Source organism: Eublepharis macularius, chromosome 8 (genome assembly GCF_028583425.1).
Source record: "Eublepharis macularius isolate TG4126 chromosome 8, MPM_Emac_v1.0, whole genome shotgun sequence".
Taxonomy (NCBI): Eukaryota; Metazoa; Chordata; class Lepidosauria; order Squamata; family Eublepharidae; genus Eublepharis; species Eublepharis macularius.
The window spans coordinates 4,647,804-4,660,397 of NC_072797.1; the positions used below are offsets into that span (position 1 = coordinate 4,647,804).

Consider the following 12,594-nt stretch of genomic DNA (forward strand, 5'->3'; position numbering starts at 1 on the left):
TGCTACATGGAAGCAGGTCTGCTACTACACATCAGATTCCCAGAGGAAGAGAGACAGACAGAGAAAGACAGAGAGACAGGGACAAAGACAGAGAGATCCTACAAGCCCTTAGATACTTCGCTTTTTCTGCCTGCAAATTCCATCTTACCGTTTCTTCACACAGAGCCAAGCTACAAGTGACGCCTTACACCGGTTGGACACTTGTCAGCTTCCCTCAAGTTTTGAGGGGAAATGTAGGCGTCCTGGTTTTACAGCTTGGCTCTCCATTACAGCTGCAAGACCAGGATGCCGACATTTCCCATCAAAACTTGAGGGAAGCTGACAAGTGTCCAACCTGTGTCAGGCGTCACTTGTAGCTTAGCTCACAGTCCCAACTAACTGGCGGTGTTGACTGAGCTACCAGGGTCTGCTTGCCTCCTAACAATTATCACCCACTGAGAAACATCACTGTTCCCTTATCACAAGCCCAGGCTCCCACTTTAGGCCAAGCCCACAGCAAGAGGCCCATTTACATATGCAGTACCTGGACCACAATTCCATCGTATGCTCATAAACTCTGCCAAAGGCCCATCTAAGGCCGGAGGGATGCTTCTAGGGCATCTGCCAACAGGGCATGGAGGGGAGAATATTTTTGTGTGTTTCGTTTTTGTGTGCTGGACTGGCATTTAAGACCCAGAAGAGCAGATGGGGAACTTACTAGCGCCACACTGTACCATTCTGTCCAGGACAGAGAATCTCCAGGGGTTCTCTAAAATGACATTAGCTTCAGGAAAGAGGTCCAGGCCACGACATTTACAACAGAACCTCTGATTTAGTCCTGGCAAAGAATTTTATCTTGGTGGCCGACCAGGGCAGATTGTCCTGGTTTAATGCCAAGAAAGGTTGTTCACCCATGTGTTTTGGTACCTCAGATTGTAACCCTCAATGTTCTAAAGACCTCACTGGGCTGGGAAGACACATGTAGTGGTGGAGAGTGCCCTCAAGTCAGAGTTGATGTGTGGCGGCCCCTGGTGGGGTTTTCATGGCAGGAGACTAATAGAGGTGTTTTGCCATTGCCTGCATGTGCAACTCTGGTCTTTGTTGGAGGTCTCCCATCCAATTACTAACCAAGGCTGACCCTGCTTAGCTTCTGGGACACTATCCTGATAACCCAAAAATTTGGGAAAGGAAGTTTGTGATGGGCAGCAGACTGACCTTCCCCCTTGGCTCTATGGAAGGAACTGAGAGCTGGAAGTGGTGAAGTTAGGTAATTATAGCATCTGGATTATGGGGTCCGCCAATTCCAAGTTGGGAAATTCTTGGAAATTTGGGGGCAGAATCTGGGGAGAGCGAGAGAACACAGCATAGACGTGATTCCGTAGAACCCACCATTTTCTCCAGAGGAACTAGTCCCGGTAGTCTGGAGATAACTTGTAATTCTGGGAAAATGCCAGGCTCCACCTGGAGGATGGCAACCCTACCTCCTTTGCTGCAGTGTCCATTCAGTAATTGATTGAAGTAGCCTGTAAACTATGTGTCCTTACTTAAAGAAGGTCCCTCTGATCTTACCTATGAGTAAACATGCATAGGATAGCTCCGACGATGTAAAATTAGAAGATACAAAATGAAAATCTGAGCAACACCATGAGAAATATAAATATGTGCTCTTTGTAAATGAAAATAACAGCTGCTATTTATGTAACAGTAAAAACCCTATATATTTAAAACTGCAACCAAGAAATCAGAAGGAGACAGAATCGGAAGAGCAGCCATGCAGGATCTAAAAAAAATTCTTAAATGAAAGGAGGTATCGCTTGCTGAGACCACAATACAGATAATTCATAGTATAGTATCCCCCATTACTATGCATGGAAAAGCTAGACAATGAAGAAAGCTGACGGGAAGAAAACTGATTAATTCAAAACATGATGTTTGAGGAGAGTTTTACAGATAGCATGGTCACATCATGAGAAGACAAGATTCTCTGGAAAAGTCAATAAAGCTGGGAGGAGTTGAGGGCAGTAGGTAAAGAGGAAGACTGAACATGAGATGGATTGATACAGTCAGGGCTCATTTTGAGGGGGAACGCACAGGAACACAGTTCTGGCAGTTCCCCAAAGAGCTCACATGGCAGGAAGCCCCGCCCACCTGACTCTCGGCCATTTTGGGCCCATTTTGGCCTGGATTGGGGCTGAAACGGCCTGGATCGGGCCTCTGACGGGTAGTGGCTCACTCTCCTGCTCATCAGTGGCCCGATCCTGACCATTTTGGGACCCTTTTCAGCCCCTTTTTGCCATTTTGGGCCATTTTTGCCATTTGGGGGGGGGGGAAAGCTTGCTGAGCCCCTGGGCAAGGCTTCACACTTCTATCTTAAAGTTGGGTCATGACTGTGTTGGAAGAGGAGGATTCAGCGCTGTCCCTCTCCTCAGGTTTCAGAGGGGGACAAACCAAAGAGTTAGAAAGACAGAGAAGTCAGGGCACTCTGTTTACTATTTACTGCTCTGACTGTCCTTTGATATGTAGATTGCTATTCTCAGGACTTCCTCTTACTGACTTCCTCCCTCACTTCTTCTCTTCCTGGCATTGTTCCAGGCAACACCTCTCTCCTTCTCCTCCCTCCATCCTGGCAGCCTTGTCCTGCCATCCATGTCCATCCTTAGACTAGACAGGAAGTTAGGATCTGTCTCTCCTCCTTTCCTATCAGAGTCTGGAGTTCCTACAGTAAAGAACTCGTATTCCTTTTCTAAATATAAAGCAAGTGTATGGTTTATTATTTTCATTCCCGCACACACACCAGCCAGCAGAACAAGCTCACAATCACCGATAATCACGCTTCATATGCCAAACAATAGACTCTGCTAATTAGGTTTCTGGGGCCTACATAATGATTTATTTATCTAATTGGCTATTGGTGTCCAAAGTGACCCACTGTTAGAGCCAACTGCTACACATTCAGGGATATCAGGACTGCCCATGGTGGAGCAGCAGACACACAACAGGATTCAGGTCCAGTAGCACCTTAAAAGCCAACTAGATTTCCAGGGCATGAAGTTTTGAGAGGCTCCCATTATCAGCCTGAAACAACAGGCTGCAACTCTCCCTGCTGTGTGCCTCTCACACAATCCCCAGCCTTATTCAAATTCCTAGTGGATAGATCAAGATGGGTAGCCGTGTTAGTCTGTCTGTAGCAGTAGAAAAGAGCAAGAGTCCAGTGGCACCTGTAAGACTAACAAGATTTGTGGTAAGGTGTGAGCTTTCATGATGAGTCACAGCTCCCTTCTTCAGACACCTTGCTTATTCTCTCAGCTGAAGAAGGGAGCTGTGGCTCATGAAAGCTCACACCCTACCACAAATGTTGTTAGTCTTAGAGGTACCACTGGACTCTTGCTCAAATTCCTAGCACCTGCTTTCAGTCTGCAGGCTAGGGTTCCCAGGTGCCTGCTGGTGCTAAGCAAACTCCCAGAGGCTTGTCCCATTATCTGCCAGTCGCTGGTGCCACCTGGCAATTGCAGGCGACTCAGACAAGCATGCGATGGGTGCGCTCCCAGGAGAGTGTAATTACATCACTTTCTGAAGTGATGTCAGCTGGGGGAGTGCTTCCACGCTTCACGGAGCTGATTTTGGCCCCAAACAGGCTGAATCGGAAAGAATCAGACATGTGCAAAGTATAGGAGTACTCCTGCAGCCAGCACGGTGAAGACACTTCCAGAGGTGACGGCATGGCATCGGGACCGGGAGCACACAAGTGAAGAAATAATATCAACAACAACATTTGATTTATATACCGCCCTTCAGGATGACTTAACACCCACTCAGAATGCTTTATAAAGTATGTTTTTATTATCCCCACAACAATAATCACCCTGTGAGGTGGGTGGGGCTGAGAGAGCTCTGAGAGAGCTGTGACTGACCCAAGGTCGCCCAGCTGGCTTCAAGCAGAGGAGTGGGGAATCAACCCAAATGTAAGTGCCAAGAGTCCCCCCACCCCCGTCCCACTGGATCCAGCAACCGTACTCCAGGCTGTCTCTTCCGGTTCCTTGGTTTTGATTTTGCCTTGGCTCTGCCTGGTACCAGATCCCACCTTGGGCCTGCTGCAGAAAAGCCGCTAAGATTTCCATTCCCAGTCCAGGTGCTGCCAGCCCTTCATTCAATAGACAGGACAAATGCATTCATTTCTAACATTTAAGAAAGGGTTGCAATTTTTAAAAAAAAAAAAAAACACCCAATCAATAAATGAGAAGAAAATCTTCTCAGCAGGCCATGGAGGCCAGATCGTCCACTAGAATGGGAGACCTGGCATCCCAGAGTTTTTGCCCACTGGCACCTCAGGCGCCGGAGGGAAGAAATGGGTGTGTGTGTGAAAATGGGAGCATGTGCCAATGTTACTTCAGGGCTGATTCCAGACGACTAACCTGAAGGAGCTGCATGCCGCCATGTTCTGGATCGCGACGGGGAAAACGCGAAATATCGCGTTTTCTCGCGCGAGAAAACGTGATATTTTGCGTTTTCCCCATCGCGATCCAGAACATGGTGGCATGCAGCACCTTCAGGTTACTCGTCTGGAATTGGCCCAGGTAAAAACTGGTAGTGGGTGGTCCCTGTCCTCCAGTTTGCACAAGCTGAGAAAGTCTGTTAATGACAGCACATTTTGGAGCTTTTTCATTCACAGGGTCCCTATAGGTTGGAGGCGACTTGACGGCCAGGGCCGGATTGAGGGGGGGGCAGGGGGGTAGTCTGCCCACAGCACCAACAGGGAGGGGGCACCGGGAGCAGCTTGCTGCGCACCCCCTGTCCTGCAGGGCAGGCAAAAGGCAGCACGGCCGCCCAAGCCATTCTCCTGCCCTGCAGGACAGGGGGCGGCCGGGCACCCCCTGTCCTGCGGGGCAGGCAAATGGTGCGGGTGGCTTCCCAGCCCCGCACGCTGCCTCCGCCGCTCTGCCCTGTGTGGTGACATCACCAAAATGATGTCATCACGCAGTGCCGGGAGTGCACGCGTGTGCTGCGTGCGCACGCAAGGGGTCGGACAAGGGTTGCCCTGGGCGCCGGTAACCCAAGATCCGGCCCTGTTGACAGCACATAACACACATGGTTTTTATAAATTCTACAGCACTTAATGACGTTCTTTGCCTTTCAATTCCTTCCAGCGGTTGCCAGCTGCAGCCTGACATCTCTACAATAGGGAACGTTGTGATTTCCGAGCTCCAGGCTGTCCTGGCGTGCCCGTAGCGGCCCACGAGGGCAGCAGCAGCAGCAGCAAGATCCCAGCCAGCCCCTTCTGCAAGGTCAGGTTCAAAATAAATAAATAACGGAGCGAGGGGGAGGGCCTGCTTCACCTTCTGCTTAAATCCAATTTAAATCACTCTCTCCAAGCCTAATCTATATCCATAATTATATCATTTGGTACAACAAGCTTGCGAGAGGCCCTATGAAATTTATGTAGATTAAAATTCATGGGTGCCATAGTACGGATTCCGTATTATGAAGATTGATTAGGACAGCTGATGCAGTGATTAAAGAAGTGCGCGTTTGCTGTTGTAATTAATTAGGCATTCAGACACAACAATAACGACAACAACAGAAAGAACGAGCTGAGCCGGCAGAAAATGGCGTCCAGCCCCTGGCTTTTGGGCCGGCCTCGTTCGGTTTCCCAAAGGCTGAAGCTCGGGAGGAGGGTTGTAAAAGGTTCACGATGAAATCCAACCTGACTTTTAAAGTCAGCGGGTCTTTCAATGCGCAGTGTTTTGTCTTTCACAAAAGGTCAGCATCTATCTGTCATACGGTTCCCAGATGCCTGCCAGTGGCGGGCAAACTCCCGGGGCTTTGCACCCTTGCCCGCCGAACTGCCAGCAATAGGTGGAGGGTGGCAAGCCCCCGGAGGTCAGTGCCCACCAGCCAGTACTCAGGGGCATGCGAGGCATGCACACTCCCAAGAGGTGTGATGACGTCACTCCCGGAAGTGATGTCATTACACTAGCGCCAGAGCACGCTGCCAGCACTAGGTAAGTGCTAGGTCCTCCCTCTTCCTGCTGGGAAGGTATAGGGACTTGGCAACTCTACCGTCATAGCAACAGGTAGGTAGCCATGTTGGTAGGGTTGCCAACCTCCAGGTGAGGCCTGGAGCGCTCCGAGAGTAATAACTAGGCCACAGAGATCAGTTCCCCTGGAGAAAATGGCTGCTTTGGAGGGTGGACTCTGTGGCATTATGCCCCACTGAGGTCCCTCTCTTCCCCAAATCCTGCCCTCCCCAGGCTCTGCCCCCCAACTATCCCAACTCAGAGCTGAAAACCCTATGCGTCGGTCTGCAGTAGCACAGCAGGGTTTGAGGCCATGGCACCATAGAAGTACTGCTCTCAAGATCCCTGCTTTGGATCCAGTCTGGCACTTCGTCTCCTTTGCGCTGCCTCAGCCCAGCCCTTCTGCTGATGCTGCTCTTGTGGCATGGGAGTGGGTCCTGAGAGGCTACAGGCCTGGGTTTGTGTCCTAGGCAGTGGAAGTCTAGTGGTTATCTCCAAGGCTGGCGGCAAGATCTCACTTGCAGGGTCTGTCGGTGTGGCTTCTGGCGCAGCTGGGGCATGGCCAGCGGGTTTCTCTGCAGTATCAGGCCCTCCCCTCCCTGACTCCGCTGGTCCCCTCTTCCCCTGGCCTTGGCTTCTCAGGCTCTTCCTCTTACGAGCCAGCCACTGAGCTGGTCAGAGGGGATTGTGACAGAATTACACCAGATCTCCCAACCGCAGGGATCAGTTCCCCTGGAGAAAATGGCAGCTTTGGCGGGTGGACTCCATTTGTGTTACATCACTGCTGAGGTGCCTCTGCTCTCCAAACCCCGCCCACCCCAAGCTCCACCCCCAAATCTCCAGGAATTTCCCAACCCAGAGCTGGCAACCATAGGCATGTTGATACCTAAGTGTCAAAAGCCAGTGTGCAGAGGCTGTAGATCAGAACGATCAGTATGACAGGTAGACACATCAGGTGACAAAGAGTCAGATGGTTAAGTCAAGAGTCAGGAGACCATGAAGTGAATGACTCAGTTAAACTCATGCATGCATCTGATTGGGTGTCTACATGTATAAATAGCTACTATGTACAGTATGGTAGGGGCTTCTTGCAAGTCCAGGTGTAGGCGAAGCACTTTGTCTCTCTGGACTATAAACTGTATATGTATTGCTCCTTATTCACCTGTAAATAAATTGTATTATACACCTTTACTAAACAAACAAGGTGTGGACTCTTCTAAAGCCGGTGCAGTCATGCTGAATACACACTATTCAACAAGGCAGAGTGTCAATAGTGCACAATACTCTCTTTGCACAACCAAGTTCACAGCCCGCACCACCAACCATAGCTGGTCCCTGATGTTTTTTGTGGGGTGGGAGGATGCTGGGAGCAAGGCCAGCCCCACCACCCAGTAGGCAAATAGTCCAATTTCCAAACTTATACTGGAAATCGAGGGTCACGTGTTAGTTCAGGATCGATCCCCCCCCCCCCCGCCGCTTACTCTTGTTCCATACTCTATATACAAACCCTGACTTCCAATTCAACATAACCCTCAGTTCGGGCTGCCAGCCCCCAGGTGGGAAGTAAGTAAAGGCGGGGACTGGTGGTCTTCCAGAATTACAACTGATCTCCATTACAGAGACGAGTTGCCTAGAGGAAATGGCTGCTTCGAAGGGTGCGTTTTGCCCCACAGAGGTCTCTCCCCCTCCCCAAACCCCGTCCTCCCCAGGCCCCACCCCCAAATCTCCAGGAATTTCCCAACCCGAACTTGGCAACCCTGTTGTAAGTTTGTAGGAAGGCTATTTGGACAGTCTTTGCAAACTCAAAAGCACACCTTCGAGTGGGCTGAGCGCCTTTAATCATTTCCTCCAGATGTTTTTGCATTTTTTATTCCTTCTGATGGCCTGTTTGACTTTCTTCTCTTGGTAGCAGACAGACTTTTTGATCTCTTTCAGGTAGGGTTGCCAGATACCCCTTCCCTCCTGTCAGGAGGGTGGAGTACCTGGCACTTACCTGGTGCCGAACACGAGGTCTTCTTTAAGGCATGCATGAGGTGTGCGTGTGCTCCAGAGCTGGCACGATGACATCACTTCTGGAAGTGATGTTACCATGCCGCCACACGAGCACTCCCATGCTCTGCACGGGCTCGATTTGGCCTGTTTGGGGACCAAATCGACTGCAAATGAAGCACGGAAATGCTCCCATGGGCGGCGCGACAACGTCACTTCCGGAAATGACATTGCCAAGCCAGTTGGGAGCACACGCATAGCAGGCACTCCTGAGGTGCTTCCCGGTGGTGGGCAACCTCTGGGAGTGTGCCTCCTCCCAGCAAACTCCTGAAATGGAGATCACTCCTCAGAGAGTGTGTTAATTTCACCTTTGCCTCCCGGAAGCCTCTGTCAATTTCACCTCTCCAGTCTAAAACTGTATGTGATTGCAACCAGAGGGTAGCAAGGAATGGTGTCATGTATGTCTGTATCCATCCACCCATGCCAATTTTGATTCTAAACATAATGCTTAATCCAGTTGTTGTAAACATAATCTTGGTGTAACTCAATTCCCCTTTGCTAGTGTTCTAATTATTTCTCAGGTTTTCACGGGTGGTTATCTGTTGGACTCCCGTGTTTATGACTTTGTATTTTCTCTCAGACTATGATACGTCTTTCTTCCTAGCAACTCATCGTGATATCACCAATGTTCTCACACAGAAAGAGCGACAAAGTATTGTTTATAATTGGGAGGGGGAGAAAAGAGGAAACTAGGAAAGAGAAGTGTCTCTCACATGATGTCATTCCTGTCAACTTCAATTCATGCTGCTTAGAGGCCTGCCTTGCTTCTGAGTAGATCTATGGACCTGAATATGGAAATGATCTGATTTCTGAATAAAAGCCATTTGACCAAGAACCTGTGTCTTGCTGCAAATGAGCCAGAGATCTGTCTGCTGTATCCTGTCCTCCATAGCCTGACAAATGGAAATGGGCTGGAGCTGCCTTCCAGAGCTGGGCTTGGACCTGGAGAGGTTCTAATGGGCTGAAGTTTCCCTTCTGGCATTTCACGGCCCCTTCACAACACTCCAGTGTATAGCAAAGCCTTTGCCCTGCCGCTGACTCTGTCTTTTTAAACTACCCTTGTGTAGAGTGGTGAAATTGACAGAGGAGTGATATCTGCTGGCTCTGTCTTTTTAAACTACCCTTCCCAGCTAACTTTGCGTCTCCCTGCATTTGAGAGTTCCCATATAAGACGTCTTGTGTAGAGAACCTCTCAGTCGGTCCATTAGGCCATGTGACTCTGAGCACAACTGAAACCCATCGAATGGACCGTAAAGAATGATGTTGGCCTATCAGTAACAGTAAAGAATACAAATGCAGGCTGGTCTGTCTTACCTGGGTAAGGATGGATGCCGTTGGCAAAGACAGCTTCTGCAGCGGGCTGCCCATTAGCTTGTGGCGGTAGGCCAGTAAAACCGTTTACCCCAATAGGAGAAGGGATGCTAGGCACGGCTGATGCAGTAATGCCTGGAGGCGTGCTGCCACCTAGAGGAGGGGAGGAAAAAACACAAGGGAAGCGATTAGTTATACAGGTCAATTACAGCCAGGTGTGTGCCCCACCTTAGGGTTGCCAACTCCAGGTTGGGAAATTCCTGGAGATTTAGGGGCAAAGCCTGGAAAGGACGAGGATGGAGGAGGGATCTCGGCAGGGTATAATGTCATAGAGTCCACACTCCAAAGCTGACATTTTTTTTTCCAGGGGGAACTGATCTATGTCAACTGGAGATCAGCTGGAATTCTGAGGAATCTCCAGGCCCTGCCTGGAAATTAGCAACACAGCTCCCACCCCTGTGACACACAAGCTCTGTTCAGAAGTTACAGTGAAGACACGTACAATCCATGTATAGTGCACATTTGATTTTTAAAAATACATGCACTGAGTAGTACTTTCATGTTACTTTCAAAGCATGTACGGCTGAACATATGCTAACCCCCCCCCCCATATTTATTCAACATGCATTTATATATAAATACATGTTGACTCTTTCTTACAAACAGATTTATGCATACATGCAGGATATATGCTGTAACACGTGGACAGGGCTAGTGTCTATCCGAGTTACTGCCACTACTTGAGGTTTCGGTTCCTTTATCTCAAAGATACCCTCAGGAAACCTTTGGATATTTATTTTGTTCCTTGAACCATTTATGTTCTTTATGGCCCACCCTTCCCATTGAGGCTCATGCAATAAGAAAAGTATAATGCATACAACCGACGATGCAATAAAACTGGCTGATAGAATCAGGGATTTTTCATATAGTGTGGCAATTCATATAAGTGATTGCTAGACATGGATTTATTAAGATTTAAATAACAGAACAAATTTCGGCTGAAAGTATACTAAGCCCAGAAAACATTATGTAAAGAGGGGAAGGGGGAATCTGATTCTCTATACAGACCATATTTAGATACAGTAAGAGCTGCTTCTCCAACCTGGATAGCCCAGGTAAGCCTGATCTCATCAGATTTTAGAAGCTAAGCAGGGTTGGGCTTGGTTAGTAATTGGATGGGAGACCTCCAACAAAGATGAGTGTTGCACAGGCAGGCAATGGCAAAGCACCTCTGTTTATCTCTTGCCTTGAAAACCCCAGCAGCGGTTGCCACAAACTGGCTGCAACTTGATGGCACTTTCTACCACTACCACCCAGTCTATTGCTATTGTATTCTATTTATTTATGTCATTTGTGACCACCACATACAGTTCTCTGGACTGTTCTGGGTACCAGCCTTTCCAGTTTTCTTAACAGTGATTTTTCCTCTTTGCCCAACTGCCACTAACTGCCTTCCACTGACTGTTCCTAGCTTTATTAAACTTCCACCAATCTGGGCACAGCTTCCAAAACTAACCTATCACAGAGAAGACAACCAGTGACCAATTGTCTTTCAGTTCCAAACTCCTCCTCCTAAATTCACTCTGCCAACTGCAAATCCCCCCCACCCCGGAGTTCCTTTTTAACTGGACTGCTGGTTGTTTAACTAAAGCACTCATTTTGTCACAGCCCCCTACCCTGCCACCTTGGGCCCTTTTCTTGAGCAGCGTTTGCTTCTGGGGGCTGCCGATGCACAGATGCCTTGACGTTCCACTGAAAGGCACACTTCTGTGCCGTCCAACAAAACGGTTTGCACTTTTGTGATCAAGGTGGAAGCCAAGAACTTGACCACAGAGGTCAATCCAAGCCATAAACAGATGTGGTGCCAAATGTATACCCTCTATGCACACTGGGAGAACAGGATCAGAACTGCCATGGCCGCTCTGGACATCCATGTGCTAGAAGTCATGTTCCAATAAGAGCTTATGCGCCTAAAGTCGAACTCACAGAGGCCTGTTGCTCAGTTTTGATTGGCACATCTCAAGATGTTGGTTGCAACATGTGCGTGCCCCTAATGAACATGGTTACCAGCGTGTGGATGGATGGCAAGAGATCTCGCCACACACGCCTTACTAGAGACTCCATGTGAGCAACCTGAGCGTCAATATGACCTTATGTGAATAATTGCTTCGGATTACTGTTCTTGTGACTAGCACGAGGAAGACTTGTGAAATGGGGTTGACTTCTGCTAGCTACCCCGCTGTAGCTCACAAGTGCAGAAATCTAGAAGCTATATCCCTTTTCTCAGCTGGATTGCACCTTATCTCTTTGTATGAAATGTATACCTGCATCTACATGTAATTTACTCTGAGAAGCACCAACACTTTATACAGGCACCAGCACTTTGGAATTGCTGCTATTACAGAATACTGATTTATGATGGAAGTTACCGGCCATTAGTGCTATGCGCTTTAGAAGTTTATGACTGTACTCGTCCTACACCGCTGGGCTGGTTTACCAATATGATTTAAATATGTTCTATGTATTCTGTTGATGCCTGAATGACTTTTGCACTCAGTTGTTAATACTTTTGTGTGCATTCCGGAATAATTGACTATTAATGACACTTCATAAATGATTGTAACGATTCTTTACTGTTATTGTATCACAGCTTCATTTGTTCTTTGAGTAAGTTGAACATGGCATGTTTTCCCCTTGGCTATTCCTTCCCGTGATTCTCTTTTCTTTGCTTTCCCCACCTGGAGGCTGGCAACTCGAGTGGCGGTCCTTACCTGAGGTGGGGGTCATGGGCGTGGCCGCAAGTCCATTCATGTTCAGCGCTGCCATCTGCTGCATCTGAGCCGCTGCAAAAGCTGCCATGGGGTTTAGGTACCCGCCTTGGGCCACGGATGCCATAATGGCTGCCTGCTGCTGCATCAGCTGGAACAAAGAGAACAGGGAAAAAATATCACGCATTCACTGGCCAGGCAGCCCTGGGCAAGAGGCCACCATTACCCCCATTGCCACAATTGACCAGCAACGAGCAAAACCTGATTGGCAACCTGGCATCGTGTTGCCATCCTATCCAGTATCTCTGATTCCTGACCGGTCAGGCTAAGGGGGAACGAAGTAAAGGCGAAATTGCTGGTGAAGCAGCCAGCAGAGAAAGAAGCACAAAGAGAAAGGGAAAGCCCTTCCGGAAGTACCATAAGACTAACCGATACTGAACAATTTTTGTATATCAATGCAGGGCTTTTTTTCT

The 12,594-nt window shown here is 48.7% G+C and overlaps 1 protein-coding gene across 27 annotated transcripts in view; it reads right to left on the minus strand.

Moving 5' to 3' along the window:
- CELF4 (CUGBP Elav-like family member 4) overlaps window positions 1-12,594 on the minus strand; it is a 999,910-nt gene that overhangs the window by 38,086 nt on the left and 949,230 nt on the right. For 18 of the 27 annotated variants that reach the window (XM_054986378.1, XM_054986390.1, XM_054986374.1 and 15 more), the window contains exons 7-8: window positions 12,125-12,272; window positions 9,357-9,506 (exon numbers count right to left, since the gene is read on the minus strand). In XM_054986378.1, coding sequence (XP_054842353.1) covers window positions 9,357-9,506; window positions 12,125-12,272 — 298 coding nt within the window. The remainder of the gene's footprint in view (window positions 1-9,356; window positions 9,507-12,124; window positions 12,273-12,594) is intronic. The other 9 variants (XM_054986392.1, XM_054986391.1, XM_054986377.1 and 6 more) reach the window with 1 other exon arrangement.